Source organism: Aegilops tauschii, chromosome 2 (genome assembly GCF_002575655.3).
Source record: "Aegilops tauschii subsp. strangulata cultivar AL8/78 chromosome 2, Aet v6.0, whole genome shotgun sequence".
NCBI classification, from domain to species: domain Eukaryota; kingdom Viridiplantae; phylum Streptophyta; class Magnoliopsida; order Poales; family Poaceae; genus Aegilops; species Aegilops tauschii.
Window position 1 is genome coordinate 520,076,425 of NC_053036.3, and position 13,309 is coordinate 520,089,733.

At 44.9% G+C, this 13,309-nt stretch overlaps 1 protein-coding gene across 1 annotated transcript; it reads left to right on the plus strand.

The window, feature by feature from the left end:
• The first annotated feature begins 5,817 nt into the window (after window positions 1-5,817).
• LOC109758336 (GDSL esterase/lipase At5g55050-like) lies at window positions 5,818-10,664 on the plus strand. Its single transcript, XM_020317190.2, has 4 exons — window positions 5,818-6,115; window positions 9,450-9,586; window positions 9,668-10,163; window positions 10,251-10,664. Exons 1-4 carry the CDS (start codon window positions 5,818-5,820, stop codon window positions 10,454-10,456), a joined length of 1,137 nt encoding a protein of 378 aa, XP_020172779.1. The 3' UTR covers window positions 10,457-10,664.
• The last annotated feature ends 2,645 nt before the right edge of the window (window positions 10,665-13,309 follow it).

Genomic DNA, 13,309 nt, shown 5'->3' on the forward strand with positions numbered 1-13,309 from the left:
CATGGCGATGTGAACTATGGGTGTTAATCACATAACGTGTGATCTATTGGTGTTAAATCACATGGCGATGTGAACTAGATTATTGACTCTAGTGCAAGTGGGAGACTGAAGGAAGTATGCCCTAGAGGCAATAATAAAGTTGTTATTTTATATTTCGTTATATCATGATAAATGTTTATTATTCATGCTATAATTGTATTAACCGGAAACTTGATACATGTGTGGATACATAGACAAAACACCATGTCCCTAGTAAGCCTCTACTAGACTAGCTCGTTAATCAAAGATGGTTAAGTTTCCTAACCATAGACATGTGTTTACATTTGATGAACGGGATCACATCATTAGGAGAATGATGTGATGGACAAGACCCATCCGTTAGCTTAGCATAATGATCGTTAAGTTTTATTGCTATTGCTTTCTTCATGTCATATACATATTCCTTTGACTATGAGATTATGCAACTCTCGGATACCGGAGGAATACCTTGTGTGCTATCAAACGTAACAACATAACTGGGTGATTATAAAGATGCTCTACAGGTATCTCTGAAGGTGTTTGTTGGGTTGGCCTAGATCGAGATTAGGATTTGTCACTTCGAGTATCGGAGAGGTATCTCTGGGCCCTCTCGGTAATACACATCATAAGAAGCCTTGCAAGCAATGTGACTAATGAGTTAGTTGCGGGATGATGTATTACAAAACGAGTAAAGATACTTGCCGGTAACGAGATTGAAGTAGGTATGAAGATACCGACGATCGAATCTCGGGCAAGTAACATACCGATGACAAAGGGAATAACGTATGTTGTCATTACGGTTTGACCGATAAAGATCTTCGTAGAATATGCAGGAACCAATATGAGCATCCAGGTTCCTCTATTGGTTATTGACCGGAGAAGTGTCTCGGTCATGTCTACATAGTTCTCGAACCCGTAGGGTCCGCACGCTTAACGTTTGATGACGAATTTGTATTATATGGGTTATGTGATTTGGTGACCGAATGTTGTTCAGAGTCCCGGATGAGATCACGGACATGACGAGGAGTCTTGAAATAGTCAAGAGGTAAATATTTATATATAGGACAATGGTATTGAGACACCGGGATGCACCGGGTACTTATCGGGTCACCGGAAGGGGTGCCGGGCACCCCCGGCAAAGATATGGGCCTTATGGGCAAAGAGGGGAAATGCACCAGCCACAGAGGAGCTGGTTCGTCCCCCTCATATGGGCTGGACAAATTGGAGTAGAAAAGGGGAAGGAGGAAAAGAAAAGGGGAATAGGATTTCCCCTTCCCCCTCTCCCCTTCCTACTCCGAATAGGAATAGGAAAGAGGGGAGGCCGAATTGGGAGGACCCCAAGTAGGATTCCTCCTACTTGGGGTGCCCCCTTGGCTGCCTCTCCTCCCCTCCAACCTATATATATGTGGGGGAGGCACCGCTAGAACACACAACAAACATTGTTAGCCGTGTGCGGCGCCCCCCCTCCACAGTTTACACCTCCGGTCATATTCACGTAGTGCTTAGGCAAAGCCCTGCGCGGATCACTTCATCATCACCGTCACCACGCCGTCATGCTGATGGAACTCTCCCTCGACACTTTGCTGGATCAAGAGTTCGAGGGACGTCATCAAGCTGAACGTGTGTAGAACTCGGAGGTGCCGTACGTTCGGTGCTTGATCGGTCGGAACGAACAAACGCTTCCGCTTTCGGTCTACGAGGGTACGTGGACACACTCTACCCCTCTCGTTGTTATGCATCTCCTAGATAGATCTTGCGTGAGCGTAGGATTTTTTTTTGAAATTGCATGCTACGTTTCCAAACACATATAGCCCCCTACTTTCTACTTTTAAAGGTAAGACAAAGAGACCCTTTATATCTTGATGGTGGTCTAGCCATTTTGTAGTATGCTGATGATATCACCTTCCTTATGGAAAGATGACCTAGAGAAGGTTCTGAATTTGAATTTGTACTCTATGCGGGCTATGCCATATAGTGGCAGTCCTCCAAATCAGCTATAACGAGACTATAGCCGGCTATTTTCAAAAAAAATTTGGACAGTTATAGATGAATCCTATAGCCACCGGCTATTTAAAACTTTGCTACGTGTGTTTGGGCAATTGTCTGGGTTGAAAATCAGTTTTCACAAGAGTGAGATTTATTTCCTGGGGGATGCCAATTCGAGAGTGGAAGAGTAAAGAAAATTTTGACCTATGAGGCTGGGCTTCTTCCTTTGAAATATCTGTGGCTCCCTATGCATGCTAAAAGACTGAGAAATTCACAATGGGTTACATTCGGGGATTTTTTTTTTTTGAGAAAATGATGGTTGGATGGATTAATCTTTTATCCATTGGAGGACCAGATCACTCTAGTTAATTCCTGTCTGACTAGTATTCCTTTTGTTTATGCTATCCATCCTGGAAGCACCAAAATGTGTGTTTTAGAAGATGAATTCTAGCAGAGACAGAATGGACTGGCAGGAGACTCAAGACAAGAAAAAGAAAACAGTTAGTGAATTTGCATGTTCTTTCCATGCCTAAGAGTTGTAATTGCTTAGGGATCATGAATCTGGAGGTTATGAACAAATGCCTGTTGATGAAATGGCTTTGGAAGTTGAAAAACTCCAATTGTATTTGGCAGGAGATGATTACTAAGAAGCACTTGCATGGTCTGACTCTGACTGGGTTGCTGATGGAGGTAGCGGCTTCATTTTTGACAAGGTTTGATGAAACCTTCATTAGCCTTAGCAGCAGATTGATTGGTGATGGAGCCAAACACCACTCTCGGAAGATGGTTAGGAGATAAACTCCTCGCAGAACAATTTTCCGGAATATATAATGTTTATTTTAGAGATAAATACACCGGTAGTCTTCAAACTCGCACGCGACAGTCAGTTTGGTGTACAAACTTGTAAAATACGTGATTCTGATAATCGAACTTGCGCAGGTGTGCAGATACGGGCACATATCCCGTACATGGGCATATCCTATGCTTGGCTGCCTGCTGTCAGCAACAGATGGCGCTCAGCGCGGCTTGTTTTGCACAAAACGCCATAGCCTTTTTTATTTGAGAAAAATTAACAACTGGTGGGTCCCACTTAACAGTATATAGCGAAATTTAAACACGAAAAAGTGTGTCGCCTAGTCTAGAACACAAGCCTAAGGCGAGGACACAATCCGGCCAAGCCACTCCAACCAAATCCTGTAGATGTTTACGTAGGGTAACTTTGCTTTACTGTACTATAACGAAGGTGCTCGTGTAGCAGAAATGGGTTTCATTTTGTGCGGCCTATTTTGCATCTGCTCTCCTTTTTTTACAGATTAATAGATATGTAGTATGTAAATTATAATTTCAATAATAAAATGACTTTCAAATATTGTTCATGTATTATTTTAAAATAATATTTACGAATTGTAAAAGATGTTTGCATAACTATAATGCAAATATTTTTTAAAATATTCATAAATGTAAAAAAAATAGTTTTGATTTTTTAGAATAATTTAAAAATAAAGATAATAATTTTAAAAATAGTAATAATAAAATAATTATGTATAGTTGCACCTGTTCGTTTTTTGGAATTTTTGGAGCAGAAAACTTTGTTCATGTATTATTTTAAAATAATATTTTTTAATTAAAAATTTGTATAATAATAATATAAGTATTTTTAGAATTACTATTCATAAATATTATTTTAATTATACAAGAATTTCAATAATTATGCACACATTTTTATAATCCAATGTTTGTATAAGTAAAATATTCATAATTAAAATCTAAAGTCTTGGTATGAATATTTAATCGTGTCTAATATGTAAATTATATATTCTTTTTAAATATAAATCATGATTAAAAATTATACACAAGTGAATATTCATAAATATTTAATAAATGTTGTATTCATCATTTTGTATAATTTAAATATAAGTATCATTTTGTATAATTTAAATATAAGCCACGAGTGTATAATTCTTTTTGTATTCATTAAATTTTTTTATTTAATAACGTTTTAAATATCTGTATTAAATAAATATATTTTATGTAATACACAAGTGTATATTTCATAAACTGTTGATTCTACATGTTACTTGTATTAAGTCACGTCATGTGCACGACACATATTTAGTTGATAATCCCGGACGTTTTCAGTATAAGTGAAATTGCATCTCATTTTAGACACGTAAATGTTCCTGTGGCAGTGGTTGGGTATTTCTTGTGCGTACCTAAGCTAGCTAGATCGAAGACCCACCACCCGCTTCTGTATTTCGCTCCTCACTGGAACATATTTTTGGTACCAATGATGATTTTTTTCTGCAAATAAACAAAGGCGAGGCTGTTTTACGCAAGAACATGTTGCATCAAGTGCCATCTTGTCACTGACAGTGGGCCTTGCACACTCTGGCGTGCCAAACAAGCATCGGATATGTCCGCATACGGGATATGTGATCGTATTTGCACGCTCGCGCAAGTTCGATAACCAGAATCACGTATTTTACAAGTTTGTGCACTAAACTGATCGTCGCGTGCAAGTTTTAAGACTCCCAGTGTATTTACCTCTTTATTTTACCAAGATTGACAGTTTTATGGCCCAAGGTGCCTCATCGTACCGGAAGCCGACCCATGTCCCCTAGGTCGGTTTAAGCCCTCGGCCAACGACGTACCAACCTATGCGCCTATTATAGAGGAGGACCCAAAAGACTTAGAGTACATGACAAGTCAACCGACGTTTAGGAGAACTCCTCCGTAACTCTAACCGATTAGGATCCTATAACCTAGACCCCGGTACCCATATTAATCAGGGATTAGCCTATGCGATAGGAACAGAGCCTGTTGTTATGGGCAAGAAATGCCCATTGGACCTCCCTGACGAATGCAGTCACGTACCTGTGTACGTATTACCTCAATATTCTACACGCGGATACGTTGGTAAACAACAAAGTGTTGGCCCTCGACGAAGTAGCGAGCGGCCGAGGCCCGAGGGCGCTCCGACCACGTCCCGGTCGGCGCTGATACATTCCATGCGCTTGTTCACAGTGTCAGGCTGTCAGCTCGCTCGCTCGCCATCCTCGGGGTCGCGGGCACGTCGCTTCTCGGTCTCTATCCAGTTTGTACGTATCCACGCGCTGCCAGCGGCTTGCAACCGCGCGCGGGCTGAAAATCCAAGCCTCTGAATTTCTTGTCTGCACTAGCAGCCGATGCAAAGTTCTTCACCACTCACTACCATGAACTTCCTGGCCTATGAAGTACTAGTATAATTTGGACTGAACCATAGGGAGTAGTACGTTTTAGCTCAAGGTCGCCAGAAGCCAATGGCAGGTTGCCACCGCAAAACTCCACTTGTTTGGGAGTTTATTACGTAGTACTCCGGCAGCTAGTTAGCTAGCACGGAACAAAAAGCATATCCAATTGTTGCACGGACCGCTACTGCGGCGAAGGACTCGAAGATACTGCCGCAGGTGGCCAATTGTTGCACCTCATTTGCTTATAATAGTCGCGTCATTCTTCGCGCCGTCTTGGGCGCGCGCACGGGTGTATAGCAATAAAAAAAATAGCGCGCTACAGCAAAATAGCTTCGACCTCAAAATATATTATTAGCGTGCTATTAGCGAGACGTTGTATACCGATATATTTAGCGAGACAATTCTCAATACGCTATAGCGTGCTATTAGCAACGCTATAATGCGCTATTTTTTTAGTGATATATAGGGGTGCTAATGCCACGTTCTAATGACCGCTCATACCAGAGACCGACCACCACCGAGAGGAAGCGGGGAGGCCGTAAGTGCGGCAGAGCGCGAGGTAAGCGGAGCTCCATCGGAACCAATGGCCGGCCATGGCGGGCCGTTCGCGCTCGTCGCGCTGTGCGTGCTCGAGCTCGCGCTGCGAGGCGCCTGCGCCGGCGACGCGCCCGCGCCCGCACCCGCCCCCGCCCCTGGCCCGGAGCGGCTCGTGCCGGCCATCTTCGTGTTCGGGGACTCGACGGTGGACGTCGGCAACAACAACAAGCTGCCGGACTGCACGCCCGCCTGCAGGGCCAACTACCCCAAGTACGGCGTCGACTACCCCTCCCACGAGCCCACCGGCCGCTTCAGCAATGGCTACAACCTTGCTGACCAGCTAGGTGCCGTCAAAACTTCCTTCTCCCTTCAGTTTTACTAGTACTATATCTTACCTAGGAGTATTTGTTAGAGGAGTTCAATGCACAAGGAAATTGAATATGGGCTTACTGATGAACACGTGAAAAATCTATGTTGTCGCGCCAGTAACGATCCAACGAAACTGTGAAAGGCTGCTGTCCTTGAGTCACGGGGTGACGATCTTGGCACTAGGCGCCAAACACCTTTAGTTAACGTTTTCTTTTCTGCCTTTCAGTCGCCTGAAGCAGACTATAGACAGAGCAGTGAAACCTCGTACTTACGATTTGACGTTGTCGGGAGTGAACAAAGAAACCAGTCCAGACATCCAAGGCAAAGCATAGCAACTGGGTTAAGTTGGTTTTGTGTTCATTTGTTGAAGTATTCCCCTTATACGGAAAAAACGCCAATTAGGGAGTACACCTTACAAAGATTACTAGATGATACCCTCACAATGTTCTCTTTTTTTTCGGGGGTAAAGGAGAATTTTTTTGCCGGATTGTTTAGCAATATATTAAGTGAGAATTGGTTGTATAGAACATGAATATGTAGAGTAATAATATGACAAAAACTGAAATAAATATGATTTGTGGTGTTTGGCAATTGTATAACTAGGCAATTTCCCCACGCGTTGCCGCGGGAATATAAAGATTAATTACATATGGCTTATATATGAACAAAAAAAAATACATCAAAAGCTACTAATTTTAACATGTAAATATTCCGTACTTGCATTCTGTGTAAATCAGGGCATTTCACAACCTTTAGGAAGTAAATAAGTTAAATAATTATCTAGTCTACTACATATGTCCAATGACAAAAATAAACATATTAGTATGCTTTGCATGGGCTGAAAAAATTGTTAGTGTATGGTGAAGTGGGATGATTGCATGTTGAGAGAATTGGTGATAATGGAATAAGGTTTGCATGGGCTGAAAAATATTGTTAGTGGATGCTGATGTGGCACACCTGATGAGGTGAATCGCTTGCATGTTGAGAGAATTAGAAGTAGTGGAGATCAACTATTTAGGTATTATAGATATAATATCATAACAGAATGTAAATTCTCATGCATGTTTCCATGTGGAGGTGGTTTTTTATTATGCATGGTTGCTTGTTGTGCTGAAGCTTTCTCCATGCATGTTGAATCATGAGGTGGCATACTTGCATGTTGAGAGAAATAAATTAGTGGGGTCTAGCTATTTAGATACTCCAAAGTACTCTGGTGGCGTCACGTGGCGCAATGTATGTGTTGAACTAGCCATGCCGATGGTCCCACCAGTAAATCGACCACTCAGTGGATTAGGTTTCCAAACTATAACCTCGACTGGTTTCATGGCGTGACTCACCATGTCATCCTCAACACAAGCAAAAATCACCAACAACACTAGGTCTTGCATTTGAGCTCACTTTGCTCACACACTTTCCACTATCCTTGAACCCTCGAAGCTCTTGCAGCGGCAACAATGATCCCATTATTGCTGGAGGCAAGGGCAACTCTTAGCCCTGGTTTTCCTTCCTACCACCTCAAACCCTAGTTATAGGCCTTGCGCTTGCGACTGAGGACCGGAAGCAAATCATTAGAGCATCTACAGCCGGACTTGGCAAATCTGAGTCCTTAAACGCCCGCGGACGCGCCCGGGCACGGCCGCGGACAGTGACCAGTTATATGTCAAATAATTGATTCCACAATCAGATATCTCAAATAAAAACCTCAAATCCATACAATTACATGCAACGTAAACCTAATCTTAAGCGGAACCCATCTGGCCCCGCCGTGCCCATGTCCGGCGGCTGGCTGCGCCCCTCAAAGTGTTGGTCCGGACACCGGCGAAGTAGATTAGGACATGGGACACGGGCCGGCTCACGGGACTCAAGGTGCCGCCGTCTGCCATGCCCTATTCCTACCAGGAGAGGCGGAGCGCAAGCCAGCCGGTCATCTCCTCCTCGGGGCTGCGTGTGATGAGTTCGGGGTCGACGGATCTGGAGGTGTAGGAATCGGATCCGCTACCCGCCATGCCGGAGAAGGCCGTAAATCGCCGGACGGGAGCTTGGGTGGCAGAGGGAAGTGGAGTGAAGTGGCTAGGGTTTGATCCGGGGAGCGGATGGGGAGGAATATGTTGGGTCGGGTGGGCCAGCGTGGGCTGGGTCCGACGTGGCGGACGCGCTCGGGCCTCCCCATATCTGCCTCATATTTGGGTTGGATATGAGGGGTGCCGGTCAGCCCTGGCGTTCGAGGCGGGTTTGAGGCGTCTGTTTGTGTCGCTTTTTTTTGACCAGTCACTGACCGGGCCGTCCGCCCAGGCGTTTGAGGCGCTCGGCTGTAGATGCTCTTACATGATATAATCATAGTGTACATAATGTTGAACTTTATTCATTCTCCAAGGGCCATTCTTTTTTGGAAAACAGGAAGGGCCACAAAGGACCCAGCTGGCATTAACATAACAAGATTATTACGACACAGTCTTTAAAATGACATGGAAGAAATAGAAAAAATTTAGACAAGTCCTTCTAATCAACACAAAAGACCTCCAAGTAAACTCCTAAAAGGCAATCAGGTTCCTAAGCTCTACGAGCAATCTCCTTCTATTTACTATGGTGCACAAATCAAATGATAGTTAAAAAAAACAAGGAGATATTGCAACAACTTCAGCCAATTTGGCAACCCAAAAAAGAAAAAAAAAACTCAAATTTGTCTGAACCCTAATCCCCAAATTCACATATTCCTAGCTTGGTTCAGTCTGCAGTTAATGAAATGAGTTGTGTTGTGCTTGTTTTAGAATCGGTTGTGAAAATGACCATACAAGTAGGTAAAAGTATGTCAAACAAACACTAAAATGGGAAAAAAGGGTGAGAATCCACCGTAGTGCCAGACACATAGTCTTTTAGGCCTTGTACAATGCAAAATACTTGTATAAATGCCGAGTAAAATAAATCAAGTTTTTCTTAAGCATCCGTACTTGTTTCTATAGTAGGGATGCCTAATTAAACGTATATTCTTTATAAATAAGCATTGGTGCTTTAAGGAAAAAAAAATCGGTTTATTTGTGTAACACTTCCTCCAAGTATCTTGCACTCTACAAGGCCTATAGGGGGCCGCCGGGGGTACTCTTATAAAATATTATATATGGTGACATAAAAAGTAGTAAAAGCAAATGCCAAGTCTAGTTATTTAAAAGAAATTTCTGAGCCACTGAGCATTAACACCTCAGCTAAATTTTGACGTTCTTTTGTGGTTCTTTCACTATTCGCAAAGTACCCTTGCAAAGACTATTGAGGTGACCAACTTGTTGTATTGTGTATACATGTGTGGACGACCAGCTCAGTTTCTTGGATTCGACGAGAGCCCACCCGCTTTCCAATCCCTCCCGGAGAAGGGCATCGCTCGACAGATGAAAAACGGCATCAACTTCGCATCGGGAGGGTCAGGCCTACAGAACAAAACCGGCCAAAAACTTGTAGGCACAGCAGTGACTTACTCTATTTCCAGCCAAATTGTTCGACATAACGAAGTCACCGGCTCCGCTTTCTTTGCGCAGTGTGGGCAACTGCTCTGCATGGCAGACCAAGTCGGGAAGTTCACGTCGGCAGTCAAGAAGATGGGGAAGGGCTCGGGCGACCTGCTCTCCAGATCCCTCTTCTTCATCAGCGTCGGCAGCAACGACCTGTTCGAGTACGCCGACCCCGACAGCCCGCCCCCTAAGCGCAACGACACCGCCTTCTTGGAAAGCCTGGTCGCGTACTACAGGGGCTACCTGCAGGACTTGCACGCGGCCGGGGCGAGGAAGTTCAGCATCGTCAGCCCGGCGCTGGTGGGGTGCTGCCCGTCGCAGAGGGCGATCGCCAAGAAACACGATGACACCGACGAGTTCGGCTGCCTCGGCGCGGCGAACAACCTCTCCAGGCAGCTGTACCCCATGCTAGCCTCGATGCTTAAGGACCTCAGCCGAGATCGGGCCGGCATGAACTACTCCGTCTCCGACTCGGCGACGATGGCCGAAATGATCTTCAAACCCGGCGGCGGAGCTGGCTTCGGTATGTCGGCAACACCCTCACATTTTACTTGAGACAGTAACGTGTCGGCATGATGCTAACACCGTGCGTGTCGTTGATTTTCGGCAGACCTGACGGTGATAGACACGGCGTGCTGCGGCGGCGGCGGCAAGTGCAACTCCTCCGCCAAGCTCTGCCACAACCGCGACAACTATATGTTCTGGGACAGCTACCATCCGACGAAAGCCGCGTCGGGGCTGGCCGCGATGGCGCTCTTCAGCGACCCCGGCATGTACGTCCACCCCATCAACGTGGAGGCGCTGGCGGAGTCGTAGTGTGGAGGACCGCGAGCGATCTGGCCGTGTGTGCTTAGACAGTTCTTATCGAACCAAAAACTTAATTTCCAAATAGCCGCCTCAAAGCATAGCTTCCAAACAAATTCTGAGTTTTTTTAGGTTGCATTTCTAAATGATCCCCAGAATTTAATTTCCTAAAGCTTTCCTTTTGTTATTTCTCTCGTCCTGTTGCGTATGTAAATCTCATTTCGGCGTGCATTTCAAAAACATTTCAATTGTCAATGCACGAAATCAATTTCAAATCACGCATGTTCACGGATTGTACCGCAAGCAACAACGCAGTTCATCCAAGAAGTGCTTGGGTCACATGTGTGAAATATGGAAGCGTTCCTACTCTCCAAACAGGGAGAGCCGCAGGTATATATTGATTCTGACGAGAGACGTCTCGTGGCGTTACATGGAGAGATCGTTGGAACGACCTCAGGAGATACATGCGGGATAGGGAGAAGAGATATAAAAGTTAAACAACAAACCAGCTCTATCCCTAACTACCTGACTTGATATACAAGATATGTAACGCATACAATGTACCGTGACCATATGATGTTTAACACTCCCCCATAATCAAAACCGAACTAGGTTGAGATTACGACGAAATTCTTCAAAGCTTCTAGTTGGTAGTGCCTTTGTGAACCCGTCTGCAAGTTGATCATTGGATGGAATGAACCGGATCTCCAACTCTTTGTTTGCAACTCTTTCTCTGACAAAGTGAAAGTCTATCTCGATGTGTTTAGTTCTGGCATAAAAAACTGGATTAGCAGACAAGTAAGTTGCTCCAAGATTGTCACACCAAAGAAGTAGAGTTTCGGTTTGCAGTATTCCAAGCTCATTTAATATAGCTTGAACCCAAATGATCTCAGCTGTAGCATTTGCCAATGCTTTGTACTCAGCTTCAGTACTGGACCTGGAAACAGTAGCTTGTTTCTTTGCACACCAAGAAATCAGATTTGGTCCATGAAAGATAGCAAATCCCCCCATGGACCGGCGATCATCCACACAACCAGCCCAATCCGCATCAAAGAAGGCACTGACTCGAGTGGAGGAGGATCGATTTATCGTGAGACCCATGCTTACTGTATTCTTTACATACCGTAGGATGCGTTTTGCTGCTGTCCAGCAAGCTGTGGTAGGTGCATGTAGAAATTGACAAACTTTATTGACTGCAAAGGAAATGTCAGGCCTAGTAAGAGTTAAGTACTGAAGTGCACCAACAATACTCATGTAGCTAGTACTATCTTCCTGATTCAGGAGTTCTCCTTCTGTCAGGGAGAGAGGTTCTGAGCTAGATAGAGGAGTTGGTGAAGGTTTGCAATCCTTCATGCCAATTCTGCTCAATAGGTCAGTAACATAATTTCCTTGTGATAGATGGGTGCCATGCTCAGTCTTCTGTACTTCAATACCTAGGAAGTAGTGCAAGTCTCCTAAGTCTTTGAGAGCAAAGTCTGTCCTGAGATCATTTAACAGGGCTGTCACTGCTTCACTAGATGAGCTAGTAACAATAATATCATCGACATAGATGAGAACAAACATGGCAGTATGAAACTTATTGTAAATAAACAAAGACGTGTCAGACTTGGATGGAGCAAAACCAAGTGCTTGCAGTTTCATACTCAACCGAGAGTACCACGCTCGAGGAGCTTACTTGAGTCCATACAGGGCCTTGTCAAGCTTGCAGACATGGAACGGTGCATTTTTGTCCTCAAACCCAGGAGCATGTTTCATGTACACCTCTTCTTCCAGAACACCATGAAGAAACGCGTTCTGTACGTCTAGCTGTCTGAGACACCATCCCCTGGAAACAGCAACAGAGAGTACAAGGCGAATAGTAGCGGCTTTGACGACATGACTGAAAGTGTCCTCATAGTCAATGCCATAGCGTTGTTTAAAACCCTTTGCAACTAGGCGAGCTTTGTAGCGGTCAATTCTACCATCAGATTTTCGCTTAATTCTGTAAACCCATTTGCAGTCAATGAGATTTGTACCTTCTCGGCGAGGGACTAGGTGCCACATCTTGTTACGTTGCAAAGCCGATAATTCTTCCTCCATTGCATGTTTCCATCGTGAGTCTCCAAGAGCTGCAACTAAAGTTTTAGGCTCACTAGATTCTCCTGTCAAACATGTGAGACCATATTTGGAAATATTCTTATAATTGATTCTTGTAGTAACTCCCTTTTGTAACCTCGTATGTGGTGGTGTAGGGGGCGCTGCAAAGGGCGCAACCACATGAGATCCAGGCGACCAGATCGGATCAGCGATCGGATCAGCCGCAATAGATCCCGAAGGCGATCCAGGAGCGCTGACAGCACCGGATCCCGAAGACGCATCGTGGGCCGCACTGTTGGGGAACGTAGCATGCAATTTCAAAAAAATTCCTATGATCACGCAAGATCTATCTAGGAGATGCATAGCAACGAGACGGGGAGAGTGTGTCCACGTACCCTCGTAGACCGAAAGCGGAAGCGTTATATTAATGCGGTTGATGTAGTTGAACGTCTTCACGATCCAACCGATCCAAGTACCGAACGTACGACACCTCCGTGTTCAGCACACGTTCAGCTTGATGACATCCCTCGAACTCTTGATACAGCAGAGGGTCGAGGGAGAGTTCCGTCAGCACGACGGCATGGTGACGGTGATGGTGATGTGATCCACGCAGGGCTTCGCCTAAGCACTACGACGCTATGACCGCAGGAGTAAACTGTGGAGGGGGGCACCGCACACGGCTAAGAGAATTCTTGGTGTGCCTTTGGGGTGTCCCCCGCCCCCATATATAAAGGAGGGGAGGAGGAGGAGGCTGGCCGAGGGTGGCACGCCATGGGGGGGGGAGTCCTA

Bases quoted from the DNA above. Each gene is read 5' to 3' on its own strand.
- LOC109758336 (XM_020317190.2), top strand. From the start codon at position 5,818: ATGGCCGGCCATGGCGGGCCGTTCGCGCTCGTCGCGCTGTGCGTGCTC. The intron at 9,587-9,667 runs GTAGGCACAGCA...TTCTTTGCGCAG, and splicing joins ACAAAACCGGCCAAAAACTT to TGTGGGCAACTGCTCTGCAT. The intron at 10,164-10,250 runs GTATGTCGGCAA...GATTTTCGGCAG, and splicing joins CGGCGGCGGAGCTGGCTTCG to ACCTGACGGTGATAGACACG.